Source organism: Monomorium pharaonis, chromosome 3, assembly GCF_013373865.1.
Source record: "Monomorium pharaonis isolate MP-MQ-018 chromosome 3, ASM1337386v2, whole genome shotgun sequence".
Classification (NCBI taxonomy): domain Eukaryota; kingdom Metazoa; phylum Arthropoda; class Insecta; order Hymenoptera; family Formicidae; genus Monomorium; species Monomorium pharaonis.
Genome location: NC_050469.1, coordinates 2,364,256 through 2,387,991, shown reverse-complemented (window position 1 = coordinate 2,387,991; position 23,736 = coordinate 2,364,256). Strand labels below are relative to the sequence as shown.

The 23,736-nt window shown below is 28.3% G+C and overlaps 3 protein-coding genes and 1 long non-coding RNA gene across 12 annotated transcripts; all 4 read right to left on the bottom strand.

The window, feature by feature from the left end:
• Positions 1 to 109: 109 nt before the first annotated feature.
• LOC105835661 (peptidyl-prolyl cis-trans isomerase) lies at positions 110 to 2,406 on the bottom strand. 3 transcript variants are annotated; one of them, XM_012679139.3, is made up of 3 exons: positions 2,076 to 2,406; positions 1,122 to 1,289; positions 110 to 1,034 (listed from the first exon to the last, which is right to left on the bottom strand). In XM_012679139.3, the coding sequence occupies exons 2-3, from the start codon at positions 1,273 to 1,275 to the stop codon at positions 757 to 759; spliced, it is 432 nt and encodes a 143-aa protein (XP_012534593.1). In that variant the 5' UTR covers positions 1,276 to 1,289; positions 2,076 to 2,406; the 3' UTR covers positions 110 to 756. The 3 variants fall into 3 exon arrangements, with proteins under 3 accessions (XP_012534593.1, XP_012534591.1, XP_012534592.1); XM_012679137.3 differs by having other exon boundaries at positions 110 to 1,289; positions 2,076 to 2,403; XM_012679138.3 differs by lacking the exon at positions 2,076 to 2,406 and adding an exon at positions 1,976 to 2,062 and having other exon boundaries at positions 110 to 1,289.
• Positions 2,407 to 5,154: 2,748 nt separating this feature from the next.
• On the bottom strand, positions 5,155 to 12,068 carry LOC105832668 (metalloendopeptidase OMA1, mitochondrial). 7 transcript variants are annotated; one of them, XM_012674096.3, is made up of 10 exons: positions 12,051 to 12,068; positions 11,897 to 11,977; positions 11,690 to 11,771; positions 10,316 to 10,820; positions 10,080 to 10,219; positions 8,358 to 8,531; positions 7,209 to 7,316; positions 6,915 to 7,115; positions 6,590 to 6,766; positions 5,155 to 5,481 (listed from the first exon to the last, which is right to left on the bottom strand). In XM_012674096.3, exons 4-10 carry the CDS (start codon positions 10,665 to 10,667, stop codon positions 5,386 to 5,388), a joined length of 1,248 nt encoding a protein of 415 aa, XP_012529550.1. In that variant the 5' UTR covers positions 10,668 to 10,820; positions 11,690 to 11,771; positions 11,897 to 11,977; positions 12,051 to 12,068; the 3' UTR covers positions 5,155 to 5,385. The 7 variants fall into 7 exon arrangements, with proteins under 7 accessions (XP_012529550.1, XP_012529467.1, XP_036140148.1 ...); XM_012674013.3 differs by having other exon boundaries at positions 11,724 to 11,771; positions 12,051 to 12,067; XM_036284255.1 differs by lacking the exon at positions 12,051 to 12,068 and having other exon boundaries at positions 11,724 to 11,771; positions 11,897 to 12,044.
• Positions 12,069 to 13,978: 1,910 nt separating this feature from the next.
• LOC105832975 (polyglutamine-binding protein 1) lies at positions 13,979 to 19,316 on the bottom strand. The gene is made up of 6 exons (XM_012674377.3): positions 19,079 to 19,316; positions 18,814 to 18,923; positions 17,026 to 17,201; positions 14,625 to 14,805; positions 14,381 to 14,547; positions 13,979 to 14,300 (listed from the first exon to the last, which is right to left on the bottom strand). Exons 1-6 carry the CDS (start codon positions 19,146 to 19,148, stop codon positions 14,108 to 14,110), a joined length of 897 nt encoding a protein of 298 aa, XP_012529831.1. The 5' UTR covers positions 19,149 to 19,316; the 3' UTR covers positions 13,979 to 14,107.
• Positions 14,821 to 17,014, bottom strand: LOC118644778. Its single transcript, XR_004962550.1, has 2 exons — positions 16,520 to 17,014; positions 14,821 to 16,406 (listed from the first exon to the last, which is right to left on the bottom strand). It is a non-coding gene; the product is annotated as an uncharacterized LOC118644778 (long non-coding RNA).
• Positions 19,317 to 23,736: the final 4,420 nt, after the last annotated feature.

The window sequence follows — 23,736 nt, the reverse complement described above, 5'->3', positions numbered from 1 at the left end:
AAAATTATATCGTTAATGACATGAAAAAAATGATATTCCACTCAATATATTTCTAAAATTAACATATAATAATAAAATTAAACATTTTGTTTAAAATTACACTTTTACAGTAATATCATTGAAATATTTATTGGCACACAATTTATAGAAACCAAAAATGTATTGAAAATTAATGTAATATGAGTATTATTAAACACTAAGATCTATTCTCAATACTTATTGGCGCTTTTTTATTTATTTGCATAAAGCAAACAGTATTTCTATTTACATTTGCTCAAAATAAAATATTCACTTTACATATTTTATATGCACTACACAAAATATTTATTTCAAATAGTAGTTTTTATAGCTATTAAATGTTTCTGTTACTATTTTTTATTTCAACTACTTTTCGCACCATTGTTTCTGTTTATCATTATTTATTTAGTGTTCATTGGAGTAAATTATAGATTCTGAAACTGTAATTCCTCTAGGCCTACATAAAGAATATTCCTTCCTTGTATACAGAATAAAACACTTTTATTTACTTTTAAAAATACTTATGTGTATGTGTGTGTGTGTGTGTGTGTAAAAATTAAACATAAATTTGGTTACAGATTACCAATTCTATAACCTTTCATATTTAAGTGGAATTATTTTAGTATTATCCCATTTTCACTATTAAAAGATCAGAGATAACAAATTTTAAAAGTATAAATATAGTTAAAGTTACTTTACATACTTTGTTTTTCATATCATTGCTATTTATTTTAATGCTTATGATAATTGACCACAATCTGCTATCATGATCTTCTGATATGTCTTCCCAGTTGACGAACCATAACTTTCAATTTTTCTTACAATATCGACTCCCTCAAAAACACTGCCAAATACGACGTGCTTATTGTCTAGCCAAGGTGTTTTTACAGTGGTAATGAAGAACTGTGAACCATTTGTATTTGGACCAGAATTTGCCATTGATAATGTACCCATGGAAGTATGTTTAAGTTCAAAATTTTCATCCTCAAATTTCTCTCCAAAGATAGATTTTCCACCTGTACCATTGTGATTTGTGAAGTCACCACCTTGACACATAAAATTTGGAATTATACGATGGAAATAGCTTCCTTTGTATCCATAACCTTTTTCTCCTGTACACAAGGCACGAAAATTTTCTGCTGTTTTTGGTACAACATCTGTACGTAATTGTATTATAATTCGTCCTAATGGCTTGTCATCTACAGATATATCGAAGTATACTAGTGGTAAGTTCATCCTGTGCTCGTGACCATTCATCAATGTATTAAAAGCTGGATAGAAAACAATCAAAATTATTATAAGAATTAGACCCTGCCATATGAAGAAATATTAGTTATCAAGAATAGGAATTAGAATTTTAGAATTAGTTTTTCCTTAATAAATTCTTTAAATGTAACACGCAATAAATATAAGATGTAAAATATAGATATATTGTACAAGACACAATTTAATATTAATCTATAGAATTTATCTATCGTTTCCTCAATCTATCATTGAAAAAACTAATCCTAAAATTTGAATTCCTATTCCCATATATAAAATATTTCTCCATTCCTCCCTTATAAGGGCTTGTAATTTAAATACAAAAAATCTAAAACTTTGTTTCAACAAGTTTTGTCATTACTATTTTACAATATTGTATTTATGTATTATTCTTATATTTACTTATATATAATGCTTATTTTATACATATATATATATATATATATATATATAATTATATAAGAAATTAATATATTATAAAATTATGAAATTTTAATTCTCATTATATCCAGTTTAGATGGAATATGCTGATTTCGTTTTTTATCTTTTTCATCCTTAGTCTCTTATAAGAAAGGTGAAATTTCTCAACATATTTCTTTGGTATGATCTTACATCAATTTATAAGTATATGAAACCTAAAGTTTGAACAGTCGTTTCTAATGGTCTAATTAGACGTATTTACATAATAAAATACCATTGATGATTTATCACTGCCTTCCGAGAAATAAAATTGAATGTTTTTGATTGAAAACTCAGGTTTCCAACACAGCAAGCAGATGCAATAACTGAAATACCTTTTTTTATAATTATCTTCTAGCCTCTTTTTTTCTCTTTTAGCGATTTATCTCTTCAAAAATATAATACTAACGTAGTCCTTCCTTTAATCTATAGCAATTTCTTTTGGTTTGAATTCTGTCATAACTCGGACCATATATTACAGAATTTTTTTTGAATTCTGTATGTGATTTCCAAACGTGTCTACTGTCTACTTGCCCCACGTGCTCCATAATGCCTTGTCTACAATGACTGCGTTCAACTGCGTTCCGAAATTTAAGTCCATCACACAATGTCAGGCAACAGGATCCTTTGACTATAGAAGCAATTGACTGACGGTCATCGCGTCGTTTTAGGTGTTTTTAGAGACCCTATTTTGCCCTATTTCATCCATCAGCGCCTCTATGTGCACAAAATGTGCACATTGAACTACGTAGTCAAATATCTATGAATCCCGTAGGTAATGTGCATGACATTTTGGGTCTCTTCTATGCTATGTCCACGTTTATTTGGTTCTGTTTCATGCTATACCCGTAAATTTTACAATTATATGCATTCATATTTTAAATCTGTTTTATGCAAATGTGCATAATCGTGTTCTATAAATGTGCAATATCACATATACATTATATAAATTCAATTAATGGATTTGATAAAAATTCACTCACCAATTGCTGTCGCTGCTCTTGAGCTGATGCTGCTGCTGCTACTGCTACATTCCTTTTCCGGTTTTGATTCTGAAAATGTGATAAATATTATTCCTAAACTCAAACACAAAAGCAGGTAAAGAAATGTATCACTTGAAAAAATAGTATATAAATATTTAATTACCGAGTCGCTCCGTGGATGCCATTCTTTCTGCTGACATCATCCTGCTATTTCGAATTGAACCGCACATTAATAACGATCGTCCGATACTTTATCCGGCACTCCCGATATTACGGATAATATATATATCACACACGAGTAAAACGTAAACCGCGCGCGAGAATTTCACTTGGCGCGACCGTTACATTGAAAAAAATATGTAAAAAGTACACGACTCGTCTGATTGGCGGCGAATCAAAAAAGAAAATATGGCAGAAAAGTGGTATGATGCGTGACTTTTCACGAAACGAAACCCGAAAAAAGTGCCAAGAATCATTTGAATGCGCACGTCGAGACACACTGAACAGAAGTAAAGCAATTCGCTCCCCGAGTATTGTATTTCTGTATGATTGCGCGACGACTATATAAAGTTTCATTATTGGCACGATCGACATTCTACTGAACAGATTGCGTACCCTCCTCGAGAGCGAATACGCGCACACGAAAAAGTTTGCCCGGAACGAAAATCAACATGGCTCGCGTGCCGTCTGTTAAAACGACGGCACTCTAAACACAACACTGTATCTGCACGCAATGAATTCTGAATACGCGAGACACGCCGGAGTCAACAGTACGTCTGACCGGCGCTGGAGTGGCGTACGTGACTGCTGCGCGGAGCAACGGAGCAACATGGCGGCAGCGGCGCAGGCGCGACGAGTCAACCGCCTAGCAACGCCGAGTGGCGCCGACTAGCGCCGAGTACCGCCGAGCCTGCCTGCCAGCGGTCACGTACGCCATTGCTCCGCGCTCCAGCGCCGGTCGAACGTTCTGTCGACTCCGTGCGTGTCTCGCGTATTCAGAATTCATTGTGCGCAGGTACGATGTTGTATTGAAACTGTTGAGAGTGCCGCTGCACTAGCAGCCATGTGAGAGTGAGATCAGAGATAGTATTCATGTGTAAAGCGCGGCATCGTGCGTCTGCCTTCGATTTCAAGTGAAGTGTTTGCGTGCACGTTCGAGCAAAGTGTTTGCTCGAAGGGGATACGTTCGGTAAAATATCGCGAGTGCCAATTAAGTGAAGTGCTATTAGTCGTCGTACGAGCATACGAAATTCTCGAAACGAATTTGCCTCCGTTGTATCTCGGCGCGTAATTTTCATTCAACGGTTTTCTCACCGCTTTCCTCGGCCTGCGTTTCCACGAAGTTACGTGACGTCACGCCACTTTCGTGCCATGTTGATTTTCGCCGCCAATCAGACGAGCCGTACTTTTCACGTATTTTTTCCAATGTAACGGTCGCGCCAAGTGAAATTCTCGCGCGCGGTTTACGTTTTATTCGTGTGTGTAATATATTATCCGTAATATCGGTATTGCCGAATAAAGTATCGGGCGATCGTTATTAATGTGCGGTTCGATTCGAAATAGCAGGATGATGTCAGCAGAAAACGGCATCCATGGAGTGACTCGGTAATTAAATTACTATTTTTTTCAAGTGATACATTTCTTTACTTGCTTTTGTGTTTGAGTTTAGGAATATTTGTCACATTTTCAGAATCAAAACCGGAAAAGGAATGTAGCAGTAGCAGCAGCAGCAGCAGCATCAGCAGCAGGAGCAGCGAAAACAATCGGTGAGTGAATTTTTATCAAATCCATTAATTAAATTTATATATGTGGTATTACACCGTTATAGAACATGATTATGCACATTTGCATAGAACAGATTTAAAATATGAATGCATATTATAATTGTAAAATTTACGGGTATAGCATGAAACAGAAACCAAATAAACGTGCACGTAGCATAGAAGAGACAAAGTCATGCACATTACCTACGGGATTCATAGATATTTTACGTAGTTCAATGTGCACATTTTGTGCACATATAGAAGCAGATACATATTTATGCAGGTAATCTTGCTAATATATTCCCATAATAAAATTAATATGTGCATTCCAATAAGCTTTGCTCTGCAACTTTAACGATAGTGTCTCTCATTAAAGTCTTCTTGCTTGCTTGCTTGTTTGTTTATTGTTATTTTTTGTTGTAAATATTCGAATTTTCTAAAATTAAGTGAATAGGTATAAAGAAGAAAATGAAAAATTTTACAAAGCTTAAGCAACAAAAATTATTCTACTTCATTATTTTAGATAAATAATTTTTAAATGAATAAGTGGATCTAAAAAAACTTTTACACAAGTATTTATTAGTTTTATTAATGTTGTAAAATATTTTATTTAAAAAGGTTCATATACGAAGCTCTAATTAAATTAAAATGAGAAAAATAATAGAAAATTCACAAAAATTCCTTTTTTTACTCTTCTGACTGACTACTATAAACCCTTAAGAATGGATATATGTGTACATGTATATATTTATATATTTATTTATTTATTACTTTATATAATTACATAAAAATACATTGTTTTAATTTACAGCATAAAGATATTTTAATAACTTAATAACTAAGATAAAATTAAGTTCTTTAAGTACAATAACAAAATAATTGGTTTTCTAAGTTTAATCTTAAATTATCCCTCTCTGTTTGAAATAAAACTCCTTTTCTTTTATCGATCGTTTGTAAAACTCATCTCTTGGATCTACTCTTGGCAACACTGGACACTGTAAATCAAAAATTAAAGTTTTATAATTTATATCATTTTCATTATATGTACAGAATACTCAATAATAAGTGAGAAAAGTGATTCCAAATAAAACAAATAAAATAAAGAATAAAAATGAAATTATAATTTAGACTTTATTATTTTAATTATATTTATATGCTTTACATATATTTATGTGAATATTCAAATATTTACAGTTACAAAATCAAAAATAAAAAAAATTTAATAGAAACTATAATTTTTGAACATAATATCTAAATATGCATATGCTGTTTATACATTTCTTACAAAAATATTTAAACATATATAATAAAAAATAAACTTTATAAAAGTGTATAATGTTACATTTATAACAGACAGCATTTCACAAATTTTTTATTTAAACTAATTTTAATATTAAATAATAATAGAAAGAGTAACGAATTATTAAGTAATGGGTAACGGTAATTAGTTACCAATCAAATTTTTCGTTATTAGTGTGATTATAGAGACTGATTATAGTGTTTCGAGATGGAAAGATTACTTTTCTTAACCTACGCGTGAGGTTCTAATATCTGTCTCTTTCACATAACTGGATAACACTCTACAGATGGCAATACGCAGTTCAATAGTATATAGTCTAAGGGTAACGTTTACGCTTCTCTGACTTTAGGATTCTCTATCTATAAAGGTTTTGAAACTAATATTCTAGATGCTATTTATTTTTTAAATAACTTAATTATAGTAAAATTCAGAATAATATAAAAATTGATACATCATCTAATAGAAGATTCTTCTAGTTTATACGTCCAAAATTTTATTTTTAGTTTTGTTTAAAAAATATTATCTAAAAACAAAATAATATTGGTGATTTCCCTTGTTAAAGTACAGAAAATTAATAGTAAGAAATTTAATATTTTAAATCAAAATATGCTAGAATTAAGTAAAATACCCCCTAAACCATTATGTTTTTACAATACTACTTTAATATTTTTATATGTAAAATAATTAGAAGAATTATAAAAGAAATCATATAATATTAGTTAGATTGTCAATATATATGTGTAATTAAATAATAAAATAAACAAAACTTAATAGAAAGTTATATAATAAATTAAATAATGTACCCCTGATTCCTTTCGCAATTCTAATGTTTTTGCCATTATTTCGTTCAATCTCTTTTCTCTGTCCCCATGAGCAGGGTGTGTAGATATCCATGGTAATTCTGGAGGCAATGTATGCATTTCTGTAAGAGTTCTCATTGTAGCCCAAAATACAACAGCTTCACGAATATCGATACAAGCCTGTGAAAAAAGTAACAACGTATATTAATAGTTAACGTAAATAACAGTTAACTTTTGTATAAATACATAAACATAAACAGTAATACAAAATGTGAAATATAATCTTGGATATTATTATACATATATTATACATTATATTACAACATACTTTTGCAGCTAGTTTAAGTCCTACTTCATCAGCTTCATTCTCCAAAATTCTACTTAATGGAAGATTGTACATGACATTCACAATTCGTTCTCCTATAAAGTGAATTATAGCAGCTGAGAAGTCAGGAAATAATGCCCAAATTAATAATATGGGTATTGCTATTAAAAAGTCCCACAGTAGTTGATCCGATAGTACTTCAAGCTATTGTAAAAAACCACGATTACTTATATTTTATAAGAAGAATAATTAACAATTTTATTAGTTAATATCAAAAATATTCTTATTATTACTTACTGAATGTAATAACAACGAATGAGCCATTTCATGCGCCAAAACAATACCTAATTGGTCATCATTTTCGGTAATTTTTAAAATGTCTAAAGACACAAAAATATTTCCACCCTAAAAAGACAATAAACAAAGTAAAAATAGTTTATGTGCTAAATTATCGATAAAATATTATTAAAGACCAACGATCTTCTAGACACTCGCGTAACTGTTAAAATTTAATAACTAAGAAATAATTAAGCTAAAAAATTATTAAGAAAATAATTAAAAATAAGAAACTGATATTTTATATTTATAGTATCAATTTTATGATTTATTTCGCACGTACACGCATACACATCTGAAATATTAGGGTCAACAGATATAAAGCGCGCGCGCGCGTGTGTGTACATATATATTTAAAATTCGATTGTTATATAAAATTACTTTCTATTATTATTGTTTATTTGATTACTCTTACTTAAGTTTGATTACTCATAGAAATAATAACTGTAGAAAAAGTGTAATTTTGCGGCAATACATAAATAATATAGCATTTGTATAATAAAAAACCATAAATTTAATAATGTGTTATTCAAATATATTTATGTTAACATTTGTTAACACAATCATTGATAATTACAAATTTATATTAATAATCAATAATATTATGGTTTTTTAATTAATGTCGAGTCTCTCCTTTTGATTTGAAAATTTACCCAGGGTTGATAGTTTTTAATAGTATCTCGTCAATATTTGTATTTATCTTTTAATTTCATTTATGCGATAGTTTGTTCCTAAATTATATATGATTTAAATATTTTTTAGTTTCAAATGCTATAGCTAAATGAAATATTGCCAAACAAAAATTAATTCAAAAAATTATTTTTAATAGATTTTCTCTTAGCTTTAAATGCTTAAAAAAATAGAGTAATTTCTCATTATAATCGAACTTCTTGTGTAAAACTTCATTTCTTATACATAAAATTTTTTAGCTTTTAAATTGAAAATTTAACAAAAAAATTGAGAAAAATTATAATGTGTTCAATTCATAAATTTTTTTACAAATTTTTACTTTTTTGTATTTTTCACAAAATTCAAAAAAATCTTAAACATTCTGAAACTTTTGTATGAGGACGTATATTAATACATAATATTGAAAATGTTTAAACATACCGGTAAAATATAAGAGTTTGATAATGGTGTACTAATAACAGTTAAAGTCCATTGTACATCTCTCATCGATTTTAAATCTTTATTAGCTGTAAAAATTTTTTCAATCACCTTTATGAGTCTCTTGTAAGCTGGATGATCATGTGGTACTAAATTATTTTTATGAACTTCTAAATGCTGAATAAAATGTAAAATATATTATATAAACTTTTCTGAAATATTTTTAAATATCCTAGTAAAAATTTTTCTCTCAAAGCATTCTTTATAATATTTAAAAAAATTTTATATCTTTATATATACTTTCTTCAGAAATTGTAAAATAAGAAATTCTTATAATATAGTATCAGTTTTTCATATATCAGTTTTTACATACATAAATATTTCTAAAAAATTTTGATTTTTTCATATTATTATTAATTATATTTTCAGATTTTGTAAGTTTTTTTTCATTAATTATTACATATATGGAAAACCTTAAACTATTATATACCACGATAAAAATGTTTAGAAAGGATAGATTTTTTCATATCTTTTCATAGTTGCTATAAAGAAGTCCTTTTTTTTGTTATAATGAGAATAATCAGTGGCATCGCCAACAAGTGAATGTGATGAAAGTCCATTTTTTACATAATTAAAAATTATACAGAATAGAATAAGAGATGCAGCATTATGAGATTTTTAAATTATATTTTAGCAAAATAATAATGGTTTTGAAAGAAAGTTTTCAAAATTAAAACTCTAAAATCTAAATAAAATGTTTTAACAGTACAGTAAATTATTCATATTTTTCAAATTATTTTTTTTATTTTAAACGTATAAAGATAAAGTTGAGATAATCTATGTCAGTCTGTAGTGAATTTTGGTCCTAAATATAATTTTTCTATTAATTTAACATTCTTATATAAACTTATATCTCAATAGTCAGTATATCTTATATAGGCAATCTTAACTTTATCATTATGTTTAAAATATTTATCGGTCAAATAATTAACTTGCTATTATTGTATATAGAATAGAATAGAATTTATTTACTTCAAGCAAGTACAATGCTAAGAAGGGACTTGGTTTACACTTGAAAACTTCTATTATTGTATATAAACTTCACGTGAAAAAGGATGTTCTTTAAGATACACTAGTTATTACGAAGAATAATACTATATGCTTCAATAGCCTTCATGGCGTCTGACTCGCATGATGGGAGATCCGGAATCGAATCCTGACTGAAGTATTATTTTTCGCAATAAATTAGTTTTTTGAGAAAGAAGAGATCTTGAAGATGCTTCTGAGCATTAATATCTAGTTAGTAACTATGTTTTTAAGACTGACAAAATTGTGTGTGTGTGTCAGCACACAGTTTTATATAAGCAAAGAATATTAAAGAATATTAAATTAATAAAAATTTATATTAATAAAAAATTATATTTAGTACCAAAATTTGTTGCAGACCAAAATAAGCAATTATAACTTTATCTTTATGCTTAAAGCATTTATCAAATAATTAATTTACTATTATTTCCTTGTATTTTTGAAGTATTCTAATTCATACAAAAATCTGAGAAATTTTCTTAAAAAGTTATAAAATTTAAAAGTCATATAAAAATTTAAAATGTAGAAGTTCTGAAAAATTAAAGAATTCTAAGAAAAATTTTTCCAAGGATATGCCTGTAATTTTAGAATCTTTAATATTTTATATTGTTATTATTACATGTATATATGTTTACTTACAGCTTCAAGAACCATTTTTCCCAGTTTTTTTTCTTGTTCCTGATTAAAAATTATAAATCTTGTACGTTTTGTCAATGGATTAGTTTCAAGATGAGTTATATAATAAGTAGCCAATATAAGAACATATACTCCGAAACAACCTTATAAAAGTAATATGATATATGTATATATAACATATGGTACAAATTAATATTATTATGATACAATAATTATTTATTAACCTCTAAAGAACTTACTTAGAAATACATTACTTTTTCCCCTAAACCACTGTTTATATTCCTCCTTCTCCTGCTCAGATTTACGTGTCCACCATCTTTTCATACTACGTCCCATCAATAACGAACTGATGCGTAAGACAGGACGCAAGATCAAAGCTAATAACGGTGGAACAAACAAATTCTGGGTAGTGCGAAAATCACATTTTTGTAATTTTAAGTATCGCGGTGCTCCACAGTCAACTTTATCTTGAATAAGAAATCTCTTGTATGGCCAGGCACGATGACAACTTCTCATAAAGCAAATAACAAAATGACCAGTTGTTGCCTGCTGAAGATTCTTTTGACATAAACTTCTCGATATAGTGAGCATACTGACAAGAAGGTCTTGGTAAATAATTATATTCAATAAAAAGAAAAATATATCTCTCAAGGAGTACAATGTTGCATGCAGGAATATAATAATCCTTTCTTTTCGTGCTCTTAATTCTGTCTTCTTAATAAGATCAATAATGGCCAGAATCTTCTAGAAATTGTCAGAGAAAACACACTATCAGATTAACAAAAGAACATATTAATAAAAAAACTGATTCTTATTCCCAAAATTATAAGTAAAAGAAACAATATTTTTTATAGATTTAAATGTATGTTCTGAATACGATAGAGTGAGGTTGGATAAGCTAATATATTAATTTTTTAACTAAATTAAATTAAAGTTAATAACTTATAAAATTAATTTAGTTACATTAAAAGTTACATGAATATAAAAATAACTCAATTAAAGTTCCATTAAGATTAAATTAACTCAACCCATTATTTATATTAAATTAAAAAGTCATGATTTACATTTAAGTTAGATTATCAAATCAATTATAATATAAATCATTAAATATATTTAATATTTTATTTGTAAATTAAGTTTACATGAAATAATCAATATTGTGTTTTATATGAAAATGTATTTTTTCCTTTTATATATTTTTTCTTTTGTAAAATTTTAATGTAAAAAAAGTAGATTTAAGAGACGCGTTATTTTCACGCATTTCGAATTTCAGTTATGCTGACTTTTATTCCTTTAACGAGGCAAATATATATCAAAATTTATTTTCTTCAAAACCTATAAAATAAGTTGTTTTTTAAAGAAATGTGCGGTTTCGTTTATGCCTCAAATTGACATTATGCGTGTCTTTAGAGATATAAGAGGTAGAGATAGGTTAGAGTCCGTAAACTTAGCATTAATAAGTTAAAATTTATGTGTTTTAGAAATAAGTAAAGTTGAAAATTAAATTATTTAAAATAAACCATGTAAAATTAAAACATTATTAACGTTTTAACTATAATTATTCAACCCTACAATAAATTATTATATTGAAAAATTTGACGTTTCAGAATTACCTTGAAAATAAAAGAAACACTTCCTTTTACTTACAGTTTTTGGGCAACAATCAGTCTTTTTTTAATATCCTCCTTTAATCCTCTGGAATATATTCAGAATTATATTGGTTTACACATAAGTTATGCAATATGTAAACTATATATAACCTAGAGTTATTTAGATATAATTCTCAAATGCATCCTTATATACACGTGATTTTTCAGCACCTTCTTATATGTTGAATTACAACACTTCTGAGTTAATTTTCATTATTTTTACAAATAAAATTCTTCAATGATTCAACATTTCTAAAAAATATTTACGATTAATTTGAAAAAATTGCATATAAATATTTATATCACACTACAACTTAATTATTACAATGCTCCAAATTTTTAAAGAAAAGAAACTGGATATTATTCACATGAAGTCGACCGTGTCGTACACAAAGTCGTCTTTGAGTGCGTTCCACTTAAAGCTCGCAACGACCGTGGAATCATTTCATCCTTGTTGGTTATCAAATATTAAACAAGGATAAGCAACGCTCATGAGCGTTGCGGGCGTTAAGTGGAACGCACCCTTTGTCCTCTTACAAGCTGTTACGAGAGACAATTATGACGAAAATGAACTATAAAATCATATAGTCGTGTGTGTCTGTAATGCTTAATATGTGTTGTTTGAATATCCATAGAAATCTGTAGTGATGAAGTTAACGGAGTATAATGATAACTATAAAACTATGATTGCATAAAAAAATACAATTGAGAAAAATTTCGAACTTGCGCGCGTTATATTATTTATTATTTCATTTATTATGCAATATACTTTATCGTGAAGAATTGAAGATCGTCTTTCAGAGAAAAATGTTAATTGCCAAATCCAATCGTTATGAATTCTTGCAATTAAGCCATCTATAAAACTTGGTCATTGCCCAATATCATGTCTATTAGATTTTTAATTCACAATTTTGCTTCAATTATTTGACTCACTGGATTTATAATACTGTTTTAGTTCATGTCTTAAATCGGAATAATTTTATTTAGATGAGTTTGTGCAAAAAGTTCTTAAAAGTTTGAAGAACTGATAATAACAAAAACTGAGAAGATAAAAAAAGATATTAATATATATAATTTATAAAAAAAATTCTATTTTTATTCATCTATCTAGGATTTTATTAGGACAGCTGTATGTTGATAATCACATTGTCATTTTTCACATAACAATAATAAAATCCAGGAATAATCTAGTGAAACTTATGATATCCATTGGCCTAGTTTACATCGTGCATTTGATACGCGTATCAAATAGTAAATAACTAGTGAATGTGTTTAATCATTGGCTGATCAGCTTAAATTCACTACTTGATACGCGTATCAAATGCACGATGTAAACTAGGCCATTATGTAAAGCCTTCAGTACACGCACTAGATTGCATACGAGGCGTCTTACTACTGCTTTCGGCACACGATACAATTTTTCATGCTAAATCGTATACGAGGCATCTTAATACGTGTCCTGATTGGCTCGGATGATTATGTCACCAATCGTAAGCCAATAAGGATACGTAGTAAGTACGCCTCATATGCGATCTAGCATGAAAAATCGTGTATCGTGTGCCGAAGGCTTACGTATCCTCATTGGTTTACGATTGGTGACATAATCATCCGAGCCAATCAGAACACGTATTAAGATGTCTCTACAATGTCAGCAGGAGTAATGGTATATCCACACAAATTTGCATAAGCGCATAAGCATATACATAAGAAAATTGATTGGTCTACAAGCATTTACATAAGAAAATAGACCAATCGAATTCCTTATGCATATGCTTATGCGTTTAAGTAAGTTTGTGTGGATATACCATAATGGAGTAAGGAGTAAGAGTAACAATTGACTAATTAAAAACCGGGACACCGGGAGTAAACGAAATGGGCAAATCTCATTTCATATTTCTTACTTCTTACTCCTTACTTCATTACTCCGACATTGTAAACCTTGCATTATTATTCTCTAAGATCAACTATGATTGGCCAAACTTTTTACGAGCAACGACAATGGGGCCAATTTCACCAACCTGCACGCGATTAGACGAGACGACGGTCAGAATTACCAGGACAGCACAGGGCAGCCAATGTAAATCTCTTGTTAGCCTTGATGTTAATTTACATGTTAGCCGTTGTGATAACTCTGACTATCGATATAAAAATAAAAAAGTAAAATATAAAAATCTCTTCCAATAAAAATTTCATTAAAAAATTCAACAAATTGGAAAATATATACAAAAAATATTTAAAAAATTACAAAGCATGTTTTCAGTCTAAAAGTATGATATATATTTTACAATAATAAAACGTTCTCTCATACAGCATGAATTTTTTTGTCATTAAATACATTATTATAATCACATAAAATTAAGTCATTATTATCACAATGTGTATTTATTCTGGTTTTTCGGGAAACACAACTTTCGATTTATTGGACGATTCCGATTCTGCTTTATTAGCTCTATTAGAGCGAAGTACCGCGCCTGGACTAGGATATGGCCTCATTTGATAAAGAGGACCTGAAGCGGTTGTATCAGCCCCAGTTTTAGCTTCGTTATGTTTAGCCAATCCATCTGACCATTTCCCCCTGCATGTAATGCAATTACATGTAAATAAAAATTATAAGTATACATATTATTCTGTAAACATAAATATAAATGGATGTACCTAGGAATATCACTATAGGATGCTGGATCCATAGGATCTAAAGTACGATCTTTAGTATCTTTATTATCAGTTCTATCAGATCTATAAGCTCTTTTACTATCTGGTCCTTTATATTTTGTACGATTTTCTATTTTTCTATCTTTTTTGAGAGGTTCACTTTCTTCTACCTAAATAATAATTAATATAATATTAATATATTATAAAATTATAAGTTGCAAAATAATGTTATAAAAAAATGACTAACTTCCATTTGTTCTTGATCACTAGTACTATCATCACTGGACATATTATCATCTTGATCTCCTGCTTTTAAATGCAATTCTTCGCGTAACTGAGATGCAGGTTGTGATATTTGACATTTTGGATGGCCAGGTGGTAACCAAGATACCAAGTCAGATGACCAATCCCAATAATAATGTTGTCCACTATAAACAGATAAATTTTTTTTTTTTATTTAACACTAAATGCCTGTAGTGCCCAGTAGTACATACTCTGAAGATTTCTTATGACAGAAAACCTGATTTAAAAAAAAAATCAATAGCATTTTAAAAATATAATTCAAAGCTTTGAAATAAATTTTAGTTTATAATCGTATAACTTATTTTTCTTAAATTATGACTGTGTAAGATATTTGGATTCGGAAGACTCTTGTCGGTTAATAACAGAGTCGTAAGGTTTTAATCAATTAGCGACTTAAAAGTGAACAAAATAAGAGCAGTTGAAACAATATGCTGTAGCGATGAGAGAGCCTGTGGAACCAGGAATCCGATTTCAAATTTACCTAACGCTTCTCTAAATTTTTTCATCACTTACAGTTGTTTGAATTTTAACGCACAGGCGCACATATGCACGCACACACGTATACACACATACGATGAATCTTAAATAATAGTCTCAACGTTCTAAATTTTTTACGAATTTTACGAAGTTTCATACAAATTAAAAATTATATATAAATGTGGAACATAAAGTTAAAATTGTTTTGAACATAAAGAAAAAGTTAAAATCGCCTATTTCGATCTACAGCGAATCTTGCGCTAAATATAATTTTTCTATTAATTTAATATTCTTAGTTCGTACAAACTGCGCGTCAACAATTTTGTCAGTCTTGAAATGCAGATATTAGCTAAATATTGATGTTCAAAAGCATCTTTAAAATTCTCCCTTTCCCAAAAAAAAGAAAAAACTGTAAATAATTGATTGCGGAAAAAATTTTGTGTGTATATATTTAATATGTATATATAATAAAATGATAATGTATTTACAGTGTTTCTAAACTGGCGCGAGATTTCTTATTAAGAAATTTTTTCTAACATTTTGAAAAGAAAATTCTAATACGTCCAACGAAAATTCTAAAATGTCCAAGGTATAATAATTTGTAAGTGGGAAGAAGACTTTTAAGTCTATATATCAGTAATATTCATAATTTCGATAATATTCATAATTTTTTCTTTAAAAAATTTAGTGTTAATTTTTAATTAACATTTTTTTAATTTAAAAGATGTAATGTTGAATCATATGTTAAATGCTATTTGCTATATACTACACATACGTACTGCCTAATCCATTAGTATCATTATTGTCTATAGTCTAATTATACAAAACACATATAATTGTATCGATCTTGTTTTGGTGTTATCACAAGCTATAGTCTGTTCAACAAGAAAGGCGCAGTTACTTTTTTTATAAAAGTTTACATTTTAAAAGTTATTCGAAAAAATCGATTTTTTTGTTTTAATTGTTAAATAAACGATGTTGTCTAGAAGAAACTATAATAAGGTAAACATTTCTATCATAATTATTTACACGCCAAAGAACATTTTAAGTCCACTGCAAGAGGAATTTTTCCGAAGTGTTTTAAACTAATTTGATTGGCCTAAATGTGAAGAACCTGCCAGAAATACGGAAGGAGAATAAAGCGATCTTGCTTCTCTTTCAAAACAATCTTAATTTTACCTTGCGTCAATTCCAATCGAGACTCCCCCAGAAAGGATTTAATGTTGCTTTAAATGATATTAGAAGTCGCCTATGTGAAAAAGATGTCATTTTAATCTACCTTAAAGAAACTGTTATTAAAAAGCAACCAAACGACTAACATGAACAAGGGAAAATTTAAATCAAGATTGGAACAATGTTTACTTCACAAACAAATCGTCTTTCTTGGCATGGTCTCCTTTATCGATTAATGAAGCACAATAAGATTCTTCAGCGCACAGTAACACACTCTGTTAAAGTGCAGGTTTGGAGATGTTTTTGTAAAATTTACTTGAAAGCTTTTAAATATTTTTAGATGCTGTTGACTTGGCATTTGAAAACAAGTTTTTTACTGTAAAAAAATGTTGTAAATAATTAAAATTATATTTTATATATTTCGTCTAATTTACTTAATATCCTAATGTGATACAAATTCTGGCAACAGCAGTGTGTTTAGTGTGAAAAAATCTTCTGTAGTACCATATTTTGGAGAAAAAAAGGACTTTTTTCTTGAACAATATTATATATTATTTCAATTTTATTTCAAAAATAAAACGGCTACGAATTATTGTTAATGCAACAATATTTAAACAGTTGCAAAATAAAAAGTCAATCTTGACTATTCTTGAAAAAGATTTATTTCTAAAAACAAAGAAAATATCATTACTTACGATCCAGGATCATAAACAGCTTTCCAAGTTTCAGGTAATGGATATTTTTGAATTAATCTCATTTGTTGCTTCAAATATTTATCTGAAGGTTGCATATGTCCCATTCCCCATAATTCTTTACATTTTTTTGTACATTCATGGTAAATGTTATACTTGTTAGGACATCCATTGTAACCCTAAATAAATAAAACATCTTTTAAATAATTAAACCATTTTTTAATTACAAAATTGAATTCGTTATATTATTGTGTAAATAGAAATTCCAAGATACAGAAATATTGATAGCATTGCTAGCAGATTGGCAAGAATTCAATTAGTTTTTAACTGCAGATCCTATTCAATCTGTTTGTCATGTTCAAGATCTGTCAAAAAAACTTGCTAATATAATATGTCAGAAGATTGATAATAGAAATTGAGTAAAAACTACAAATTCTGCTTGACTTGTGGTAATGTTGCTAATCTTTTAATATATCAGCAGGCTTTATCATATTTCTGACAGCAATTTGTAGACATTGTCAGATATTATAAATTCTGCATAAAAGACAAATGTTAAGTTCTGACTTACATAAAGAATACATCTTGAGATGTAAATTGTCAAGGTTGGATAATAACTAGTTAAAAAGTTAAAGGTTAATAAAATTAAAAAGTTAAAAGTTAAAAATAAAATTAAAGTACATAACTTAACTTTTTAAAAAATTTTAAGTTATTTTAGCTAATGTGATTAAATTTGGAACTGTAACTAGATATTTAAAAAAACATTAATTTTTAAAATTTTTCCCAAGTTAAAAGTTTATCCGTTTAAAAGAAAAAGTATATTTCCACATAAGAATTTGTTTATTTTATACAAACTTAATTTATAAATAAAAAGTAAATATATTTCATGATTTATTTTAGTAATCTAACTTAAATTATGGCTTTTTAAGATTAACTTTTTTTAACTGCGGTTTTTAATTTAACTTAAAATAATTTAATCTTAACGTAACTTTTAATTGAAATATTTTTTTATCTAATAATCACACCTAAATTACTGGTTAAACACATATAATTTGAAAAGTATGTTTGTTATTAAACAAGAATTTAAAAGCAAACAAATTATTCTGTGTTTGATTGAATTATTAAACTCTTAATCACTTAAGCCTTCGGCACACAATATGATTTTTCATGCTCGATCGCATACGAGGCACGTTAATACGTGTCCTGATTGGCTCGGATGATTATGTCACCAATTGTAAGCCAATGAGGATATGTAGTAAGACTCCTCGTATGTAATCTAGCATGAAAAATCGTATCGTGTGCCAAAGGCTTTATTTTGCTCTTCTCACAGATAAGTAAAGGCCATTGCACGTACATTTCCTTAATCGTAATCGTAAGATTTCGACCAATCACATTGCTCAAATTAGTCATAACCGACTGAATTAACCAATCGTATTGCTCAATTTCTTACGATTACGATTAAGAAAATGTACGCGCAATGGCCTTAATACATTACTTAATTCCACTTAAATAACCTTTAAAATAATAAATAATTCGGACATTTTAGAACTTTATATGCTAGTTAAAAAATATCTAAAATTTTTTCCTTTCTGTTATCAAAAATTAACAATATATTCTAGATGCTTTCCAGTTGTGTACTCTATTAAACAAAACCATTTTATTAGCTATTCTCTAAAATATTATTTAAGATGATATATAATTAATAAATTAGGTTTCTATAACACAGTGTACGTAGCCAGAAAACAGCCTGTTTGTTTCACTAGATTTTGCTGTTATTAATTTAGTTATATTTACCATAAATTTTTGTGATATATCAATTTGATTAATCTCTTCTTTTGTGTTATCATAATCTTCAGCTATAACTTCTTCATGCACCTTCTTTTTGGGCTCTTTCTTCCCAGATTCTATAAAAATATTAGTATAACCTAACATTACAAAAATATACAACAATATAATCTTTATGATTCATATAATTATTTTTAACTAGAAAGAAATTAATTTAATACACGAAAATTATAACAATAATAGTGTTCAATTATATTTTGAAAAGTAAATGTACCATGCTTTTCAGATCCACTGATTAATCCTCTTTTTGCAAGACGTGCAGCTAATGCTGCCGGCAAAGGCATTTTGGATTTTCTCAATTAATAAAAACTTACGAAAAATGCATTAATTATTATTATATAAATATTACAGTTGATTTTAATATCCAATACAACTTTACATACATTAACTTTCAAGCAATAACTCTCACACTTAGAACAGTTAGAACCCCAACTACCCAAAGAGTAAAGAATTACAGGCGGTGTCGCGATAGTAGGGCTGCGTTCGGAAACATCATCTGAGTCTTCCGAGTGCCTCGGGTATCATTCTATCATTAGGTCTGTTTTTTATTCCTGCACTGCTGCACTGGTGCAATAAGTTAGAATAAGACAAATATATTTTTTCTCATTCTAACTTATTGCACTAGTGCAGCAGTACAGGAATAAAAAACAAACCTATTGTTGTTCGTTAAATGTGAGACAAGGATAGAATGATACCTATAGACATAGGCTGCGTTTCGATATTCACTGTCAGTACTGAAATTCTACAGTGTATGCGACGTAAACTATAGATTTTCAGTACTGGCAGTGAATATCGAAACGCAGCCATAGTAAGTATAATAGACCGAGCATTTTGGTCTGTTTTTTCTAGCTGCACTGTTGCACTGGTGCAATAAGTTAGAATGAAAAAAATATACTTTGGTCTGTTCTTTCTAGCTGCACTGTTGCACTGGTGCAATAAGTTAGAATGAGAAAAAATATACTTGTCTTACTTTAACTTATTGCACCAGTACAACAGTGCAGCTAGAAAGAACAGACCACTTGTCTCACAAGCCAAAAAAGAAAAGAGAAAAGAGTACTGGCAGTGATGCCACAGTATAAGTATATACAGTATGGACACTAAGTTTTTTTAGTAGTACCCAATTTTCAATGCGCATGCGTTAGTTCATCCTACCAGGAATATGGCGGCCTCTATAAGTGTATACATACGACATATAAGGTTATTAGTAAATATTTTATGTACATATTTATTTACACATACACACATATACACATACCAATAATTCTATAATAAAACTAACATAAAATAACACACAATAGCAATAAAATGATTAGAGGTGGGCACAGTTGTACTATGCATAACTGTCCAAATATTTCGGGACGAGTACCTGGGTTAAGCTTTTTTCGTTTCCCGAAAGATGAAGAAAGGTAAAATAATTGTTTTTTCATTAATTTATTACCTTGTTGTAATTGTCAAAGATTTTTTATACCTATACCTATTTTTTATAATATAATATATATATATGTATCTATTTCCATTTGTCAGATGTAAGTTATGGTTAAAAAATTGCGGACGTACAATTGAAGTTCCAACAGAGAATTTATATAAAACATACCGAGTTTGTGGAAATCATTTTGATTCTACGATGTTCTTAAATGATTTGAAGAATCGCCTTCAATCACACGCAGTTCCAAAACTTGCAATAAATTTAAACATAGAAAACGAAAATATAGAAACTCAAGTACATAACTCTTCATTAATTTCTGATACTCAGTTATATTCTCCATGTAATGGTGAGTTTTTAACAATTTTAAATTCTTTTTACTTTTATTAATTCTTTTAACTTTTTGGGGTATTTTTTGTTTACACTAACAATTATATATTGTTATTGAATATTTAATAGTTTAAATATTTAATAATTTATAAAGTTACAGATCAGGATGTAAACATTATTATAGATCAAGACGATCAAGACAATCGAAGAAATCAAGAAGTACAAACTGAACAATCATCTATTAGACAAGAGAAGAAAATAAAAACAGATCGCATATTATCTATTCATTCACCGCGAATTGAAAAAACGAAATTGAAAAAGAAAATCCATTTATTACAAAGAAAATTACGAAAAGTTAAGGAACAATTAAAACAACAGAAAGCAAGTTATACAAAGAACAGTAAGAAGTTCTCTCTGCCAGAATATTGTGATGCAACAGATCAATTACTACCACCGTCTATTGCGACTTTTGTGAAAGCTCAAGTCTATTTAACTCAAAAACCGTCAAAGGGTAGGAAATATTCTTTTAAATTTAAAAAAATGTGCTTAAATTTATATCTTAGTGGACGCAAAACCTATGAAACTCTTTCGCAACAGTTTTACTTGCCTAGCATAAGAACTTTGCGACGCATGATTGAAAACATAAAAATTTTTCCTGGATTACAAAATAATGTATTTGACATTTTAAAGGCTAAAGTATCTAATTTTGAAACTAATCTTGATAAATATTGTATATTGTGCATGGATGAAGCGTCATTAAAGTCACATTTATTTTATAATATTAATCAAGATACGGTATATGGTTTTGAAGATTTGGGTGAAGGAAAATCAACATTACCAGCATGTAATGTTGCGGTTTTGATGCTTAGAGGTATGTGCGTGAACTGGAAGCAACCTATAGGTTATTTTTTTCTAAATTCCACGTTTCCTACTACTAGATTAAAAGACATTATAACGCAGAGTATAACAAAATTGCAAGAACTTGGTTTTATAGTTATGGCATTTGTAACTGATATGGGACAAAATTTTATGAATGCAGCACAAGCATTAAATGTTACAATAGAATCACCATTTTTTGTTGTTAATAATCAGCAAATAGCTTATTTTGTTGACCCACCACACATTGTAAAAGCCATTCGAAATAATTTTATGAAAAATAATATTAAAGATAATGGAAAATTAATTTCATGGGAGTACATAAGAAAAATGTATGATATAGATAAAAATAAAGAAAATAGATTAGCACCCAAAATAACAGATTCACATATTAATCCCACTAATTTCGAAAGAATGAAAGTTCGTTATGCAACACAGATTTTAAGTGCTACAGTAGCTGCTGCTTTAAATAAATTAGTAATTTCCGGTAGTATTTCATCTGAGGCCCTTGTTACATGTAATTTTGTTCAAAATATGAATGATTTATTTGACATATTTAATTCATCTACAGTTTTTCATGCGGTAAAATATAAACAAGCTTTTAGTGGTAATGATTATCAAATGGAATTTTTGTCAAAAATGAAAAAATATTTAAGTGATTTAACAGTATTTACACAACAGGGACTTGATATTTCTAAGAAAGTCAGAGTAATCAAGTATTGCTATCAGAATATAAATTCCCTTTTAAAAATGTGGGATTATTTGCATGCTACTGCTACGGAAATAAAATTTTTATTCATGCGTCGTTTTAATCAGGACTCATTAGAAAACTTCTTTGGAAAAATTAGAAATATGAATGGAAATGCTTTTAACCCGACACCCATTCAGTTTTATTATTCTTTTCAAAAACTTTTTTCCGTAAACTATTGTGCGCTAAGAACAGGGAATTGTCAAAAAGATAATGATGAAATGTTAACGGCTGTAATAAACTTTGCAGCGCAATGTAAAAATATTACTGAAAATGAAGTAGACGATGATCAACCTGTACCTGTACTTTTAGATAAATGTGATTATCGCCAAATAGATATTAATGAACAAGATGCGTTTCGATATATTTGTGGATACCTAATTAAAAAATGTTTAGAAAAACATTCATGCAATTTATGTTTAAATTACAGCAAAGAGTATGTAGATTTAAATGACACGTCATACTATTGTTTTTTTAGAGCGTATAATAGTACTACTGATAATTTTTTTGGTAATTTATGTATGCCAAACAATAATTTTATTAAATATATTAAAACTTTAGAAGACTTATTTTTTGAGAACATTGAAGAATATATTTTGCAACCATTTATAGTTAATAAGTTTGTTCAACTTTTTAGGCAAGTAGAATTAGTTCTTCCTTGCCCGCATTTTCCACAAGAATATTTAATAAAACTGTTTGCTAGAGTACGATTATATTATACGTTAAAATTTATTAACAGACGATTTAAGTCACAAAATGGTCGAAAAAAAATAATTATTTTGCGTCATGACTGAAAGAAATACTAATTTGTATTCATTTATATATTTATTATATATTATGTTATTGTATTAAACTGTTAAAGTATAATATAAATATATTTATAATTATGCTAAACAATTATTACAAATCTATTTATTTTTGTTTCAGTAACCAATTTCAAAGAAGTATGATCATATTTGGAGGGTAAATGTTCAATTACCAATTTCAAGAAAATATGATCATATTTAGGGAATGAAATGGTAATCTATGCAGGATATTTGTTAATTAACGACTATTTTCACAGCATTATTTCTCGTAAAAAACTGAAGTAAAAAGTATTAAAAATGTCGAAACGTCAATAGTTTACAAAATATAAGCAATGGAAGAAAACAAGATTTTTTACTAACAATACTTTGGTCAATCAAATAAATAAACAAAACAATTTTCGTTAATTAATTTTAATTGATTTTTTTGTAATACAATTTTTATTAAAATGGCTCAAAACTTGTTGATAAAATTTTTTATGAAAAATAACGGTATGAAAAATAGTATGTTTTAATTAACAATAGCCTGCATATGTATAGTTACTTCATTCAAGTTTAATAATACGTTGAGTATTTTAAATCGATTGAAAGTAAATAATACAAGAAATAAGTATTAAACGCCGTTCATTCGAGTTCATTCACAAAATCCAGTAGAGCAATGGCAAATTCTTAGTTAATAGTTCACTGATAAA